This window comes from Salarias fasciatus, chromosome 22 (genome assembly GCF_902148845.1).
Source record: "Salarias fasciatus chromosome 22, fSalaFa1.1, whole genome shotgun sequence".
NCBI classification, from domain to species: Eukaryota; Metazoa; Chordata; class Actinopteri; order Blenniiformes; family Blenniidae; genus Salarias; species Salarias fasciatus.
In genome coordinates, this window is record NC_043765.1 from 4652967 (window position 1) to 4667507 (window position 14541).

Below are 14541 nucleotides of genomic sequence, written 5' to 3' on the forward strand. Positions count from 1 at the left end.
CTCCTGGATGGGTGTCAGGTTTGGTTTTCATATTCCAGAAACACTGGCTCCTTTATTAGATTCCATAAAATGAATGAATGGATGTTCATGGAAGGGGCGAGGTGACTCTTGTCTTTTGTTCAGGAGACACATGTACCTTTGTTGATGAAATCCCTCTCCTCATATTTGCACAAGACTCAGACGGAGGGATTTTAAATCCTCTGTAAGTAATTGACTTATGTTTGTTCATCCTGCCAGAGTTATAATGAAAAACAAACCCCCCCGCTTCGTCCCTCCATCCCCTGCCTCGCCCTCCACCTCCACCTCCACTCCTCCGTGCTCGGATGGTTTTGTGGCTGAGATAAGGAGGTGAGAGGTAAACACTCTGGCTCGGTGTGAGGGGGAGTCGCCTCTGCCAGCATGGATACACAAACAGTGTGTGAAGTTATCACGAAATATAAACTTAGATGTCTGATAAGAAGGTGCCCGGGCCAACGCTCGCCGCAGGCTGCACTCCATCACCCGCTCTGAGGCCCGGCTTTCATTTGTTTACTTCTGCAACTGAATTTTTTTAAATACTTAATTTCCCTTTAAGAAATATCAAAGCAGTTCATCAGAAGTGCAGATGATCAGGTAAAAATTGGGTCTTAGTCCAACACTAGTAGCAGTTTTTATTTTTTTCTGCTAAAACTTTTTAATCCTCTCCGACTTTCTGCCAGTCGGTTTTTCTCTGCCCGTCCCTCTGCAGCACGAACACACACCAAAACAAACAGCAGGCGGCTTTTATTTGATGCTGCTGAATGATAATAGTCGCGAAGAGGAAGGGACGGACGGTTTGTGAAGACAAAGGATCTCAGAGTTGTGACAGGCGACGCTGACGTCTGTTTGGAGCAAGAGAGAGAGTCGAGCTGGAGGTGTGTGTGTGTGTGCGTGTGTGTGTGTGATGCAGACAGACACACAGACAGATGGACGAGCTTCACATGCTGTGTGATGAAACACGGACCGGTGGCAGCTTGTTCCCCGATCGACAGGCAGGCGTCTGTGAAACTGCCCGTTTCTGTTTGCTGCTTTATGTCCGTCGTTCTGAGGTTTGGCCGTCTGCATTTGGCCCCTTCTAATAGTAAAGACATGACAAAATAAATGCAATTACTTAATGATTTCCTTTTTAAAAATAGAATCATTTTAATGCCTTTGTAGTTTATGTTCACTGATTTTTTTTTTGTCCTTGTTTTTGTTTTTGGTTATAATAAGGGTCAGATGGGATTTTAATGCAGTTATACCTAATTGTTGCAGAAAAACTAATAAAAATGTGTCTTTGGTCTGCATGGAATTCAGAATGGGATGGTGGAGAGTTGATAAAAAAAGAGCCGGAGAGAGAGAAGCAGCTCACACATTCATGCTTTGATTGATGTGATAATTCTGCCTCTGAATGGACGGTTCAGGTACACAGACCAGCTTTAAAGCAAGCGCAGGAAGACGGCGTTTAAAAAGACATGTTTTAAAAGCAACAAATCAAAAGAAGTAAGAAAAAGGTTGAAACAATGTCTGTAGATTTTGTTTTATTTTTCTAGCACTGCTCACATACAGATCAATTCAAAGTATTAAATTAAATGAAATAATACTAAAATAACCTTTCCGGTTGTTAAAACAACAAGACAGTTAAACATTAAGGCAAAAAGTTACTGCTCATCTTACAAATACAGGTTCTTTACAAAGGTTTTTTTAAAAGAGAAAGAGACCTTTCATCAGTTTTATTTTGATGACTAAGTAGCTTGATACTGATAGCAATAAAGATAATCATCCAAACACAAATGTAATAACTTTTTGATTTGTTCGGTTAATTTTCTCTGTGATGTTACTTAGTTTGTGTCTTTTCTCTGTGCCGCTACAGTTCTGAACAGCAGAGCTGCCCTGGTTTCCTCTGCCTCACAGGCAGCTCAGGACAGTAAGAATTAGTGTAAATGGAGGATAAAAATGTGTATTATTTAAGAGAAAACTCCCCTTGGAAGAGAGGAGTAATTGCTGGGTGGAGGTGAAGGAAAGATGATGGTGAGGTTTGAGCCCGTGTTTTTTCAATGCCGCTCTCATTTGCATGAGATTTGTGTCTGTTGGTGTTCAAATAAGGGCGCAGCGTTGATCTGCTTAACCCCTTCATCCTCGCCTCACAGAGCGACTGCAAACAAACCGTCGCTCCAGAGCTGTTTTCTGGCTGCGATGTTAGTTTGGAAACAGATTTCTTCCCCTTCCTTCCTTCCTTCACCGTCATGCGCCGCTTCATTAAAAGAAAAAGTGAGGAAGGACAAGAGCTGAAAGACAGGAAAAGAGTGAGAGAGGAGGAGGAGGAGGAGGGAACTGAAGGAGTCAAGTGAGGGCAGAGCTGCCATGTTGCTGTTAGCAGAACCGATTCACCCCCACAGCAGAATAAATAAACTTTAGCCTCAGTCTTTGAGGCAGATCCCAGCGGACGCCGAGTGGAGGGTGAAGGCAGGAAGCATCCTGGATGGGCCGGCGGTCCCTCGCTGGACCACCTGCAGGTCATCTTACAGGCAGCTCGGCTCAAACCCAGGGAGAACATGCAGTCTGGTGGCTGCTGTGTTTTCACAGTGTTTTCTCCGGTCTATTGAATTACAAGCACAACGTGAACTCAGCCGACCTCCGTGTTTTACAACCTAAATGCACGTGGTTCAGCGTTCAACTCGATTTTTGTTTCACTTTAAAAAAAAAAAAAAAAAACAGAAAACAAAGATAGTTTGTGTCTCTGTGTTGGCCTGAAGCCTGAAAACAAGAACGCTCAATCAGACACTTGTACCCGAAATAATTTAGATTTTCTGTGCCTCCTGATTCTCACCCCGGTCAGACGGTTTTCTCCAGAACATGAGTGGCAACGTCTCTTAAGACTTTGTCATTCAGATTTCACATTATAAATATCGCTCTCCAAGATTAGAATCAGAACCAAGCCGGATAGTTTCACTCTTTCCTAATCTCTCTTTATCTGCTGCATTTGTTACGTTGCTTTGCAGTTTACACTTGGTGGATTTGACGCGACCTCAATGCAGCATATCTGATCGGGTGAAAATCGCTGCTTTTTGTTCGACCGACATGAGAAATATTCTCCGTTTCCTGGGAGTTTTCATGCCTCCTTTAGCTGCCCTGCCAGTGCAAACACAGCCGTGTGAGGCTGAGGCTGGATCCGACCCGGATCTGCCTCCGTCTCGGGGCTTCAGTCGCCCGAATGCGCTGAACCGCGGCCGACGTGAGAAAGCCGGTGTGGGTTTGCGGTCCAGATGGAGAGATTGAGTAGGAGGAAGAGAAGGATGGAGGGCAGCTGTGGTCGGGGGGAGCTGAAGGAAGGCGGAGAGGAAAGAAGGACCAGTGATGACATGATGGGAGGAAGAGGAGGAGGAGGACGAGGAGGAGGAAGAGGAGGGTCGTGTTGAGGTGGTGATGAAGTTTCGTCAGTTTAGAGCGAAAGAGAGAGAGAGTGTTTTACTGACTGAGGTGGAGAAGAATGACAAGTATGTGGGACATTTTCCAGAGCTCTGGTTTAGTGGATTCAACCACTGTGAGAGAGAGAGAGCGAGAGAGGGAGGGAGGGAGAGAGAGAGAGGAGGAGAGAGAGAGAGAGGACAAAGAGGAGGAGGAGGAGAGCAAATATCGAAATGTAAACACTCATAGAGCAGTAACACATCTATATATGTGCGCTTGTGTGTGCAGACGATGAAAGCACATACTTTCCGTTATTTTTCCCTTTCTTTTTTTGCCCCCCTCGATGTTATAGGAATACACACACACACACACACACTCTCTCCAGGATAAGTAGGGTGGAGCAGGTCATGGCTGCAGTCATTGTTGTTCTGGCCGACAGACTTCCTGCTCCAAGCAGCTCCGACGCCCATCGGCACAACACAGCTGCATCCAAACTGGTCAAAACACACACACACACACACACACACACACACACACACACACACACACACACACACACACACACACACACACACACACACACACACACTGCTCATTCACATTTAACCACACAGATTTATACCTGCATTGTGTTCTTTACACACATATCATTAAAAGCACATTAATTTGCAGTCCTGCACACTGAAATCACTCGCACGCACGCATGCACGCAGGTTTTGGCTGTTGGGAGCTGCAGTTTGCTGCCATATTTAAACCAGATGAGTCGAAACCTGTAAACTTCTTTGATTTTGAGCCACTGCAAATAGTCAGAAACACCCAGCCCAACAACTTCTGAGAGTGAGTCTGTAAACGTCCAAAAACACGTCATAAATACGAATCCCAGGCTTTGATCCCTTTGAAAACACCATTAGACATGTGCTCAACAGTAATAATGGGAAACCTGCTTCTTCTTAGTCTTTTATCTGACATCCTGCACTTCATATTTAGTGTAAAATAATAGTAAATAATAATCTGTTGTCTAATTGATAACAGTTATTTTGGATTATATGAAGAGCGAGAGATCACAAACTAGTTTTCCTGCTGTGACAAAAGTAATTTAACCCCGTAGTTTACGGGCAGTTGCTGAGGTGATTTCAGACACTCTTCCTCCTCTCAGCACCAACACGTCTCAAGGATTTCTCCTGAAAAAGAGGAAAGCCTTGCTTATTTTTCCACATCTTTTCTGTCATATTCGATCCAGCTATGTGTAGCTGTTATTATTTTTGGGGTTGGATCTCTCTGCAGTTTGAAACCCAAACCTCTGTCTTCACATTTTCCCCCCTCCTCCTCCTTCTCACCGTTGTCTCAGTTATTTACCCGCAGGCCTTGGATTTACCACAATCCGCTGTACGGGAGTGGAGTCCTGCCTGGATGTGCACATGTGGTTATTTGTGTGCGTCTCCGGGCTCTCTGTGTGGCCGTCGGAGGTTTGGCTGCCGCAGCGACACAAACCGCCAGCAGACCGATCTCTCCCTCTGTGGGCCCGTTTGAAATGTCAGGACCCCCCCCCACAACCCCACCCTTCCCACCGCATCGCCACTACAAGCCCCCATGCCGTGTCCTTCAGACAGTTGGGAATATTTCCTTTGGGTTGGTTCCTCTGCTCCCTCCTGCCCTGGACTCTGTAGAATCGTGTGAAATAGTGAAGCTCGTTTAAAAGATTTACTTCGTTGTTGGGTGTGGCAGAACTGTTGACCGGGACGTCTCTTTCTTGACAGATAAACTAAAGTTAAAAGGGAACTGTTTTGAAATCTAATACAGTAATTGTGGGAGAAAGCTGGAAAACCTCAGGAAGAACATGAAAACTCACAGACAGAATGTTGTCAAGCACGTGGGAACCCGGATCGCCTTGCTGAGAAATCCCAGATGCAAACACCTCATGCTGAAAGCAGTAATCACAGAATCGCAGCGTCAGCAGAAACGTATTTTCATCTGGTTTGGGCGCTGAGACCTTCCTGAGCTGCAGACAAAGACCACCAGGCCTGGCCGGGCCGTTTGTTGTGGCGCAGACGAAGTAAATATGGTCGAATCTTTATGTTGCAAGTAGGACTGTTTTGCTCTGAGGTCACAAAGAAGATACTTTCCTTTGTGAGTCATTTTCTGCAGTCGTTTGAAAATGGTGAAAAGCGAGTCGCGGCTTCAGTCGAGCGGCACCGAGCAGCAAACAGTCGCATGGAAATGTGCCGCATATGAGTCCCGCCTTCGGATGGTAATCTGACCACTTTAGTTTTGACCCTGAACTCGACGCCATTGCGGCGATAATTTAACGGGTGGAACATGAGACCTTTTAATAACCCGAGTTTCGTCTGGCGGTGGAGTTTGGGCCCAGCTGGAGTCGAACCAGGGACGATTTGCTGAGACGGTTTCAGCTGGGCGACGGTTTCGGCTCAGAGAGACCAAGTCTGCAGAGTCTGAGGGTCTTTCGCATCGAGTGGCTACCTCTATTGTCATCACAAGATGGGTGTGTGTGTGTGTCTGTGTGTGTGTTGTCGACTCAGCCTTTTCCAGGCACCCCCTTACTGGTCTAATCCCCATAATCCCTCCCTCCCCCCTTTTTTTTGCTCCTCTCCCTCCACCCTGGATTTTCCAGCTCCCTTCCTGTCGCCCTCTCCTCCACCCATCCCCCCATACACACATCAACTCGCTGCTGTATGTTTTCAGACAGTGGCAGAGTTGAGTGTTTCAGACTGTTTTAATAAACACGCCGACTCTCCGGCGTCTCCTCGTCACAGTCGGCTCACCAGCGTCTCTGTCTCCTCCTGCAGGCGGTGGAGCGGCAGCAGGTGGACAGCATTCAGCCGAAGCTGCAGCACGTCAACGCCGTCGGTCAGGGTCTGATCCAGAGCGCCGCCAAGCACACCGACACGCAGGCGCTGGAGCACGACCTGGAGAGCACCAACCTGCGATGGAACTCGCTCAACAAGCGGGTACGGCCTGACGCCCCGGTCGGGTCGGATCTGTTCATCATCCTGCCGTTTCACACTCCCGTCGTCATTTCTCGTCTGCGCTCAGGTGGCGGAGAGGATCGCCCAGTTACAGGAGGCCCTGTTGCATTGTGGGAAGTTCCAGGATGCCCTGGAGCCTCTGCTCAGCTGGCTGAGCGACACGGAGGAGCTGGTGGCCAATCAGAAGCCTCCGTCAGCCGAGTACCGCGTCGTCAAGGCTCAGATCCAGGAGCAGAAGGTACGGGGAGAAAGAGTGATTATACGTCTTTAAAACAAAAGTTTCGAGCAGTAGGTCGCTGAGTTCCATTTAATGAAAACCGTTTCTCACTGGGTTCCTGGTCAGGTTTCATTTTGAGGATTTAAAACAGTGACGATGAATCACATCAGTCTGAGCTCCTGCCTCCCACACACCGTCTTCATCGCTTTAAAAAAACCTCCTGCCAGCTTCTCTGCTCAAATTAAATTGGATTGAGTTTCCAGTTTTTGTCAATAGGATCATTTCTCTGTTATTTAATATTTGCTGCGAATAATAATGAAACAGCACCGTCTGAGTTTGATACTGGACGGTATAAATCATCATCAGCAACTAGTATACAGAGTTTGAACTAAACAAACACTTTAAATAAACAGTATTAAAATGTAAATACAGATGTCCCGACTTTCCATCAGCCAGAACAACTTCAGACAGGTATATTACACACACACACACACACACACACACACGCACGCGCACACACACGCGCGCTCAATGATCCGTCTGCCTGGCATCCAGCGGCCCCAGTTGACCACCTGTCAGTCAAACTGGCATAAAAACAGACACATACATGCATGGTAGATCACCATTGTTTTCCCTCACACACACACACACACACACACACACAAACACACACTCACACACTCCCTCCTTCCCGTGTTTATCTGACACACACTTCCTGTGTTTGTGCACACGAGGGCTGTCGTCCGGGCCGGCGATCAATCACACCTGTTTACATCCGTGACGGGAAGAAACGTCACCGTTTGGCTCAGAAAGAAAGTAAAGCGTGGAGACGTGGATTCCTCTGAGCTGAAGCCGAGCTCCTCGCCTCCGAGATGAAACTCGAAATATCGTAGTTACTTCAAAACCACACTGACAGTCTCAGGTGTGGTTTAGCTTGTAGTCCTGATTTACTGTCGTCACAAAGATTCCTGCTTACAGACCGTCCACTCAGAGAGCGTAACAGAGTAATAAATATTTTGTTCATAGTGCAGAAGAGCTCTGTCTTGAAGGTGAGCCGCATTGTTTACGTTGTGCATTTCTGTCTCTCAGCTGCTCCAGAGGCTGCTGGACGACCGCAGGCCGACGGTGGAGATGATCCGAGCCGAGGGCGAGAGGATCGCCGGCACGGCCGACACTCAGGACCGGGAGAAGATCCAGACGCAGCTGCAGAGTTTAGCCGAGCGATGGAGCGAGCTGCTGGACAAAGCCACCGCCAGGTAAACGACTCCCCCGCCGCCTCGGGCCGCGAACCGGCCCACGCTCAGCCTGTGAAGTCGCACAAACATCCACTTATCCACCGGAGAAGCGAGTCAGTAAAACCTCTGATGTGACCTCTGACCTCTCTGCGAGGCATGAAAAAAGAACAGTAAACAAATGTAGTCCCAGCAACACAAGAAGCAGAGACGAGTAGAACGAGGGAAGATATTATTTGTAGAGAACATCTCAACAAAAAGAAACAACAGGAACAATTACAGATTTAACGTATGAATAAAAACAGGAAAAAAAATCCTAAATCCAAAATGGACTTTATGAAATGATGTGACGCCGTCGGCACATTAACATGTTGGATCCTGGACGTAATCAGCAATGTTTCCTGTTATTATTTCACTCCTTTACCACCTCCTGCGACTGCTTTGTTTCTGTGGTTTCACACACTGAAAATCGGAAAAGTCAGCTCTGACTGTTTTGCATTTTTTTTTTTTTTTGCACGCCTGCTTTTATGAATCATCATTAATCAAAAATGCATGAATAAGTTTATTGAAATAAGGATTCGGCTTTTCTTGCTATAGCTGTTAATGTGTCTGCTCAGACTCAAAAGACTTTCTTCCTGCTTGGACTTCACAGATTGAAGTTCAGTATTGAAGCTAAAGAAAGCTGATTGTTCAGTTGTAGAAAGCGGCTGCAGGTCCGGATCTCGACGCTTCCTTCAGGATAGAATCGGTTATTTGCCTCAATATCTTGTTGTGGTTTTTCCTCCTCTTTCCTTTGTTGAAACTTCATACAGAAATGTTATTCTGATTATTGGTAGTTTTTGTGGCCTGGTTGTGTTTGCCGAGCCTTGTCCGTTCAAGTAGAGAGTGAGCAGTAGAGCCGCTCCAGAGGTTTGAGCTTAGATGTGAAGCGGAGTTGTAACGTATAAAGTTTCTGCACATCGGTGTCTGACAGCGAGCTGCAGCCGTCACATAAAACCGTCTGTCACAGCGCTGGAATATATGTTACCTCCTCTACTACAGACACGTGGAATTGAATAGTTTTCAGTGTGTTTTATGAGGAGGATGTGAGCTGAGTCCTGCTGCTCTCCACCCGCAGGCAGAGGAAGCTGGAGGAGCTGCAGGTTCTGGCGCTTCAGTTCCACGAAGCCCTGGAGCCTCTGGGAGAGTGGCTGAGCGCCACCGAGAGGCGCCTGAGCTCGGCCGAGCCCATGGGCACGCAGACGGCCAAGATCACGCAGCAGATCGTCAAACACAAGGTACTGTCGGTTCAGACGAGGTGAGACGTGGGGCAGCATTACCGAGGACAAAGCCTCAGTCTGATGAACACAAAGGGCCGTCCTGTTAGACAGCTGGATTCTCATGGTTAATGAGACGGAATAAGGACCATAAAACACACCATACCACCCTCTGAGTTCACTTTCTGTTCAATTTTAGTTTTTGTTTGTGTGGAGTCTTTTTCTTAAGTTTGGGTCTCAGTCGTCCTTTGATGTTTCTGATTCGTTTTTAATTTCTGATTAGTCATCTTCATGATCATGTTTTAAGTTTTCATCCATCTGTTGTTTTTGTTCCTCTTTTCTCATTTCCCTTCATCTTCACATCAAACACAAACACACACACACACACACTTCCCAGGCGTTCCAGGAGGACGTGTCCTCCCGTGAAGCCGAGGTGGACCACCTCGAGTCCCTGAGCCAGGCGCTGAGCCCGCTCAGCTGCCCGGCAGACCGCGGCTGGCTGAGCGAGCGCGTGGCGGCGGTGCGCTCGGGCCACTCGGATCTGGCCGGCTGGTGCTCCAGGCGGGCCGGCCTGCTGGAGCAGGCGCTGGCCAACGCCCAGCTGTTCGGGGAGGATGAGGTGGAGGTGCTGAACTGGCTGGCCGAGGTGGCTCAGAGGCTGTCGCAGGTCTCGGTGCAGAGCTACCAGCCGCAGCTCCTGGCCGAGCAGCACAAACACACCCTGGTACGAATCGTGGATGAAGTCATTACACACACACACACACACGGCGCTAGAGTCACTCGGAATGTTTTTCACGTGACTGAAAACCCCACAGCTGAGAGAAATCAGATCATTCTAATAATAACTGAACCTGATGTGTTTACATGAAAAGCTGTTTCCATGTTTCAGTTCACTTTCAGATACGTACCAAGTGACACCAGACTCTGACCGTTATTTTCCAAACGTCTGCTCTGGCCTTGTCGAACATGGCAGAATCAGCCCTTGAACTCTGGGAGCTGATGGATTTTCAGGGTTTTTCCATATGAAATTTGTCTCATCGCTCCAGAAGTTTCCCCTTTTTCCCTTTTGAAGCCGCTTCCAGCTATTTTATGTGTTTGCACAGAGCAAAGATAATAATAAATCTGACTGACTGGGAATGTAGTTGCATTAATCGGATATACTTTATCGCATCAATAATCTGATGACTCCAGAAAGCCAATAATGGATTTTCACTTTGTAAACAGACACACTGTGGAAACAGTTCATCTACTTTCCCTCTAGATGCTGTAATTCTGTAACGTACGTCTGTTGACACCTGGTGTCTCTCTCCCTTCAGTCCCTGAATGAGGAGATCTTGAGCAGAAAGAAAACCGTGGACCAGGCCATCAAAAACGGACAAGCTTTACTCAAACAGACCACCGGTAAGCCGCTCAGACTTCAGTCATGTTTTCTGTTCAGGACAGCTGTTTGAGATACTTGATCAGAATCTGAAACAGTAAATCAGCTTATTTGTGCTGATTTGAGAACCAACACTGTTTGTACTGAGACACACACACACACACACACACACACACACACACACACACACACACACACACACTCAACAACTGAACTTCCTTTTTGGTTATGGAGTCTCTTCCAAACCACATTGATCTGGTTTCTATTCCTGTTAGCGTATCGTGACGATAAACACACTGGTTAGTGTTGTTTGAGTTGTTTTTATAGAGTCAGACCCTCATGACCACAACCACACATCTCCATCAGCTCGAGTTGATCGGAGCTCTGCAGCGTCTCAGACGAGTTGCTTTACGTAACGACTGATCATCGAGGAAACATCAGGGGGAAATAACAGCCTCACAGATTTTATTATTCACAGTATAACAGAGACGAGGCAGTGTATCAAAACTACATGTCGAAACTAAACAAACAGAAGTGGGTTTTTCTCCACACTGACCTGTGACCTCTGACCCCGCCCTCAGGCGAGGAGGTGCTCCTGATCCAGGAGAAGCTGGACGGCATCAAGTCTCGCTACGCGGAGATGACGGCCGGCAGCAGCAAGGCGCTGCGCACGCTGGAGCAGGCGCTGCAGCTCTCCACGCGCTTCGCCAGCGCCCACGACGACGTCAACCAGTGGCTGGACGGCGTGGAGGCGGAGCTTAACAACGTGGAGCCCGACGCCACGCCTGCGTACCAGGAGAGGCAGAAGGTGCGAGCAAAATATGGCAGAACATTCAATAATCAAACATCATTACCTGAATGAAGTGAAGTTACAGTTCGAGAAGCTTCTCTTCTGTCGGATTGTGACTCTGCTCTCAGCTCTGGGTGAAACATGAAGTGAGACTCAGACTGTATTTTCTCCTGACGGCCGTCTGTTGCTCTGGGAGACTGAGTCTGTGGTTTCCGTTTTGCAGGAGCTGAAGAAAGTGTCTGCGGAGAAGCGGCTGGTGTTGGACACGGTGAACGAGGTGGGCAGCGCCCTGCTGGACCTGGTGCCGTGGCGAGCCCGCGAAGGCCTGGACCGCCTGGTCGCCGACGCCAACCAGCGCTACCGGCAGGCCGACGAAACCATCACTCAGCGGGTGCAGCTGGTGCAAGCTGCCATCCAGAGGTCCCAGCAGGTACTGCAGCTTCCTCTTCAGCAGTCTTTCCTTCTGCCTGTTGTTTGCTGTAGCGTTTATTTATCGTAAATCTCACACTTCAGTACGAGGAGGCTGTGGACGCAGAGCTCGCCTGGGTCGGGGAGACCGAGCGCAAGCTGGCGTCTCTGGGTCCGCTCAGCCTGGAGCCCGATGTGACCGTGGCCCAGCTGCAGGTGCAGCGAGCGTTTAACATCGATATCATCAGACACAAAGACACCGTGGATCAGCTGCTGAGCACCAGAGACGACATCCTGGAAACCTGCAGCGACGCTCAGAAGGACGCTCTGATGGTCAGCCAACGCCTTTTCTTCATTAATATTAAGTCTGTAACCAGATTACTTTTTTTAGACGATCAGTATCAACTCGGCGATCTGACACCTGATGAGCAGCGTTCATGAGTTGTGATCTCAGTGTGTGACCGGCGGCGGCACTCCTCCTCAGGTGAAGACCGACTCTCTGAGTGCTCGGTATGAGGCGGTGAGCCAGAGCCACAGCGAGCGCTTCTCGGCCCTGGAGCAGGCCCAGGTCCTGGTGGCCCGGTTCTGGGAGACCTACGAGGAGCTGGAGCCGTGGCTCGGCGAGACGGAAGCCCTCATCACGCAGCTTCCGCCGCCGGCGATCGACACGGACGCCCTGCGCCTGCAGCAGGACCAGATGAGGGTAGGTGAAGGCGGAGTGATCGTCGCGCCGCGTCTCTCCTGTCCGGCGTTTGTCTCGTTAACCGGGAGGGTTTCTGTCCGCAGCTGCTCCGGGAGTCCATCGCCGAGCACAAGCCGCACATCGACAAGCTGCTGAAGATCGGCCCGCAGCTGGCCGAGCTCAGCCTGCAGGACGGCGAGACCGTGACGCAGCGCTACAACAACGCCGAGCGGCGCTACCTGGCCATCAAGGAGGAGGTCAAAGGTCGCGCCACAGCTCTGGACGAGGCGGTTTCCCAGTCTGCGCAGGTACGTCACGGAGCGTTAGCTTCTGAGAGCCGTGGCTGTAGAAGTGAATCTGCTGAGTCAGATGGTTTTTAGTTATTAACTTGCATCGACGTGGCCTTGAGCTCAGACTGAACACACACTGTTTATTCTCGGTATTGGTCCCATTATAAGACACACTCTTTTCTTCAAGGCTCATTTTGGAGAGTTTGTAGAACATGAGTTGTTTTTATGAAAACAAAAAAAACCATGAAATGAACGTCTCCCATTGTCTTTAAACTCAGGATACTTAATTTTCTGAATATTTATTTTTGGCTATTGATATAATTTGATTTCTCATTTCAATGTTCTTGATTTAAAAAATCAAACTCGATGAAGAGGTCCTTCCATTGTGAGGTCTCTGGACGACATCCAGCTCCGTTCTGTCCACTGATCTCATCCAGCAGTAGTTTGTTTCTGAGGCCGCTGAGCGTTTGTGATGGAAAAACTCAGTGAAGCATCGGGAGCTGAATGTGAGGCTCTGAGACGAGCTGCTTTCTCTTTCCTGGAAATGACGTCTTATATTGAGACCAGTGCAGCTCTGGATTCAGTCTCAGACCGAACCGAGGTTTCTGAAGCAGCATGATGTTTTTATCACTAACAGATAATAATGAGGGTTTGTTGTGAAGTGCTGCTTTGTGTTTCAAGTACATCCACTTGTCTTAATCTTGTCATTGCTTAAAGAACATGGAACCATCCATACCATGCTGTAGTTTTTCTTTGCTTTCATCTCATTGAGGCATCTTTGAGTCGGCGGGTTGAATTTTGCCTGTCAGTTTGTACTGTGTGCATGACTCTGGTTTAACTCATTGTATTGTTTCTCCACCCTCACCCCTCCTTCAAACCAATCCACGTTTCACTCCTCCTCCGTCACCTCACTGTCTTCCATCCTAAAACCACCGCCTCCTTGTTCCCCCCTCCTCCATCCTGTCTCCTAACCCCACCTCCGTCCCATCCTCCTCCATCCTGTTCATGTGGGTTTGCTGTGTGTGTTGCTCCCTCACCACCACCACCACCACCACCCTTTTCTCCACGGTCACTGCTCACTGCACCACCCAGCTGGTAGAGGTAAGACCTGACTGACAGCTAAAACCCGACACTGGACCACATGACCGCAGACTTGATCAGTGTGAAAACACTCGTCTTGCACCCGTCAGACAGTTGAATTACGCCAATTTATCCAGAATATGCAGCTTCTGTCGACTGATATTCTCACTTTCCTGTGTAACGACACCCATAAGTTAAAGAGAAGCTCAGGCTCCTATAGTGTGAATCTTTTCTGGGTTCATCACAATGACTTTGTAGTCCTTGAATTTATTTTAATGCGTTAAAAAGCAAAGTGGCTCTTGACATCTTTCCAGTTACCTCTGTTAGATTAGTCGCTCCCAGTCATGTGATAGATGGAGTTTTTGTGGTTGCACACCCTGGGTGACACGCTCAAAGCCAAATATTGAGAGAGATGATGTGAAGCCGTCGATCTGATTGGGAAGTTGTAATAAAAAGCCTGAAAGTGGCGTCTCTCTACCACGAACGCTTACGTCATATCTCAGTATTTTCCCACTTTGAAAATGTCACCCAGCACTCCCTCCTCCTCCACCTCCTCATAACTCTCCTCCGTCTCCCCCCCCCTCAGTTCCACGATAAGATGGACCCTCTGCTGGAGACCCTGGAGGGGGCGGTGCAGCGGCTGCGGCAGCCTCCCCCGGTGGCGGCGGAGGTGGAGAAGATCAGGGAGCAGCTGGCGGAGCACCGAGCCCAGGGCCTGGAGCTGGACAAGCTGCTGCCCAGCTTCTCCGCCCTCTGCGCCCGCGGAGAGGAGCTGATCGGCAGGGCGGCTCACGACGATCCCGCCGCTCAGGGTGAGTG

General features: G+C 48.7%; 1 protein-coding gene across 11 annotated transcripts in view; it reads left to right on the forward strand.

Moving 5' to 3' along the window:
• The window catches only part of macf1a (microtubule actin crosslinking factor 1a), a 198271-nt gene that overhangs the window by 168133 nt on the left and 15597 nt on the right, over window positions 1-14541 (forward strand). For 10 of the 11 annotated variants that reach the window (XM_030082193.1, XM_030082195.1, XM_030082194.1 and 7 more), the window contains 13 exons: window positions 6210-6371; window positions 6457-6627; window positions 7696-7862; window positions 8956-9115; window positions 9492-9818; window positions 10411-10495; window positions 11054-11280; window positions 11486-11692; window positions 11776-12003; window positions 12155-12373; window positions 12457-12660; window positions 13735-13743; window positions 14309-14534. In XM_030082193.1, the coding sequence (XP_029938053.1) occupies window positions 6210-6371; window positions 6457-6627; window positions 7696-7862; window positions 8956-9115; window positions 9492-9818; window positions 10411-10495; window positions 11054-11280; window positions 11486-11692; window positions 11776-12003; window positions 12155-12373; window positions 12457-12660; window positions 13735-13743; window positions 14309-14534 (2392 nt within the window). The remainder of the gene's footprint in view (window positions 1-6209; window positions 6372-6456; window positions 6628-7695; window positions 7863-8955; window positions 9116-9491; window positions 9819-10410; window positions 10496-11053; window positions 11281-11485; window positions 11693-11775; window positions 12004-12154; window positions 12374-12456; window positions 12661-13734; window positions 13744-14308; window positions 14535-14541) is intronic. The other variant, XM_030082186.1, reaches the window with a different exon arrangement.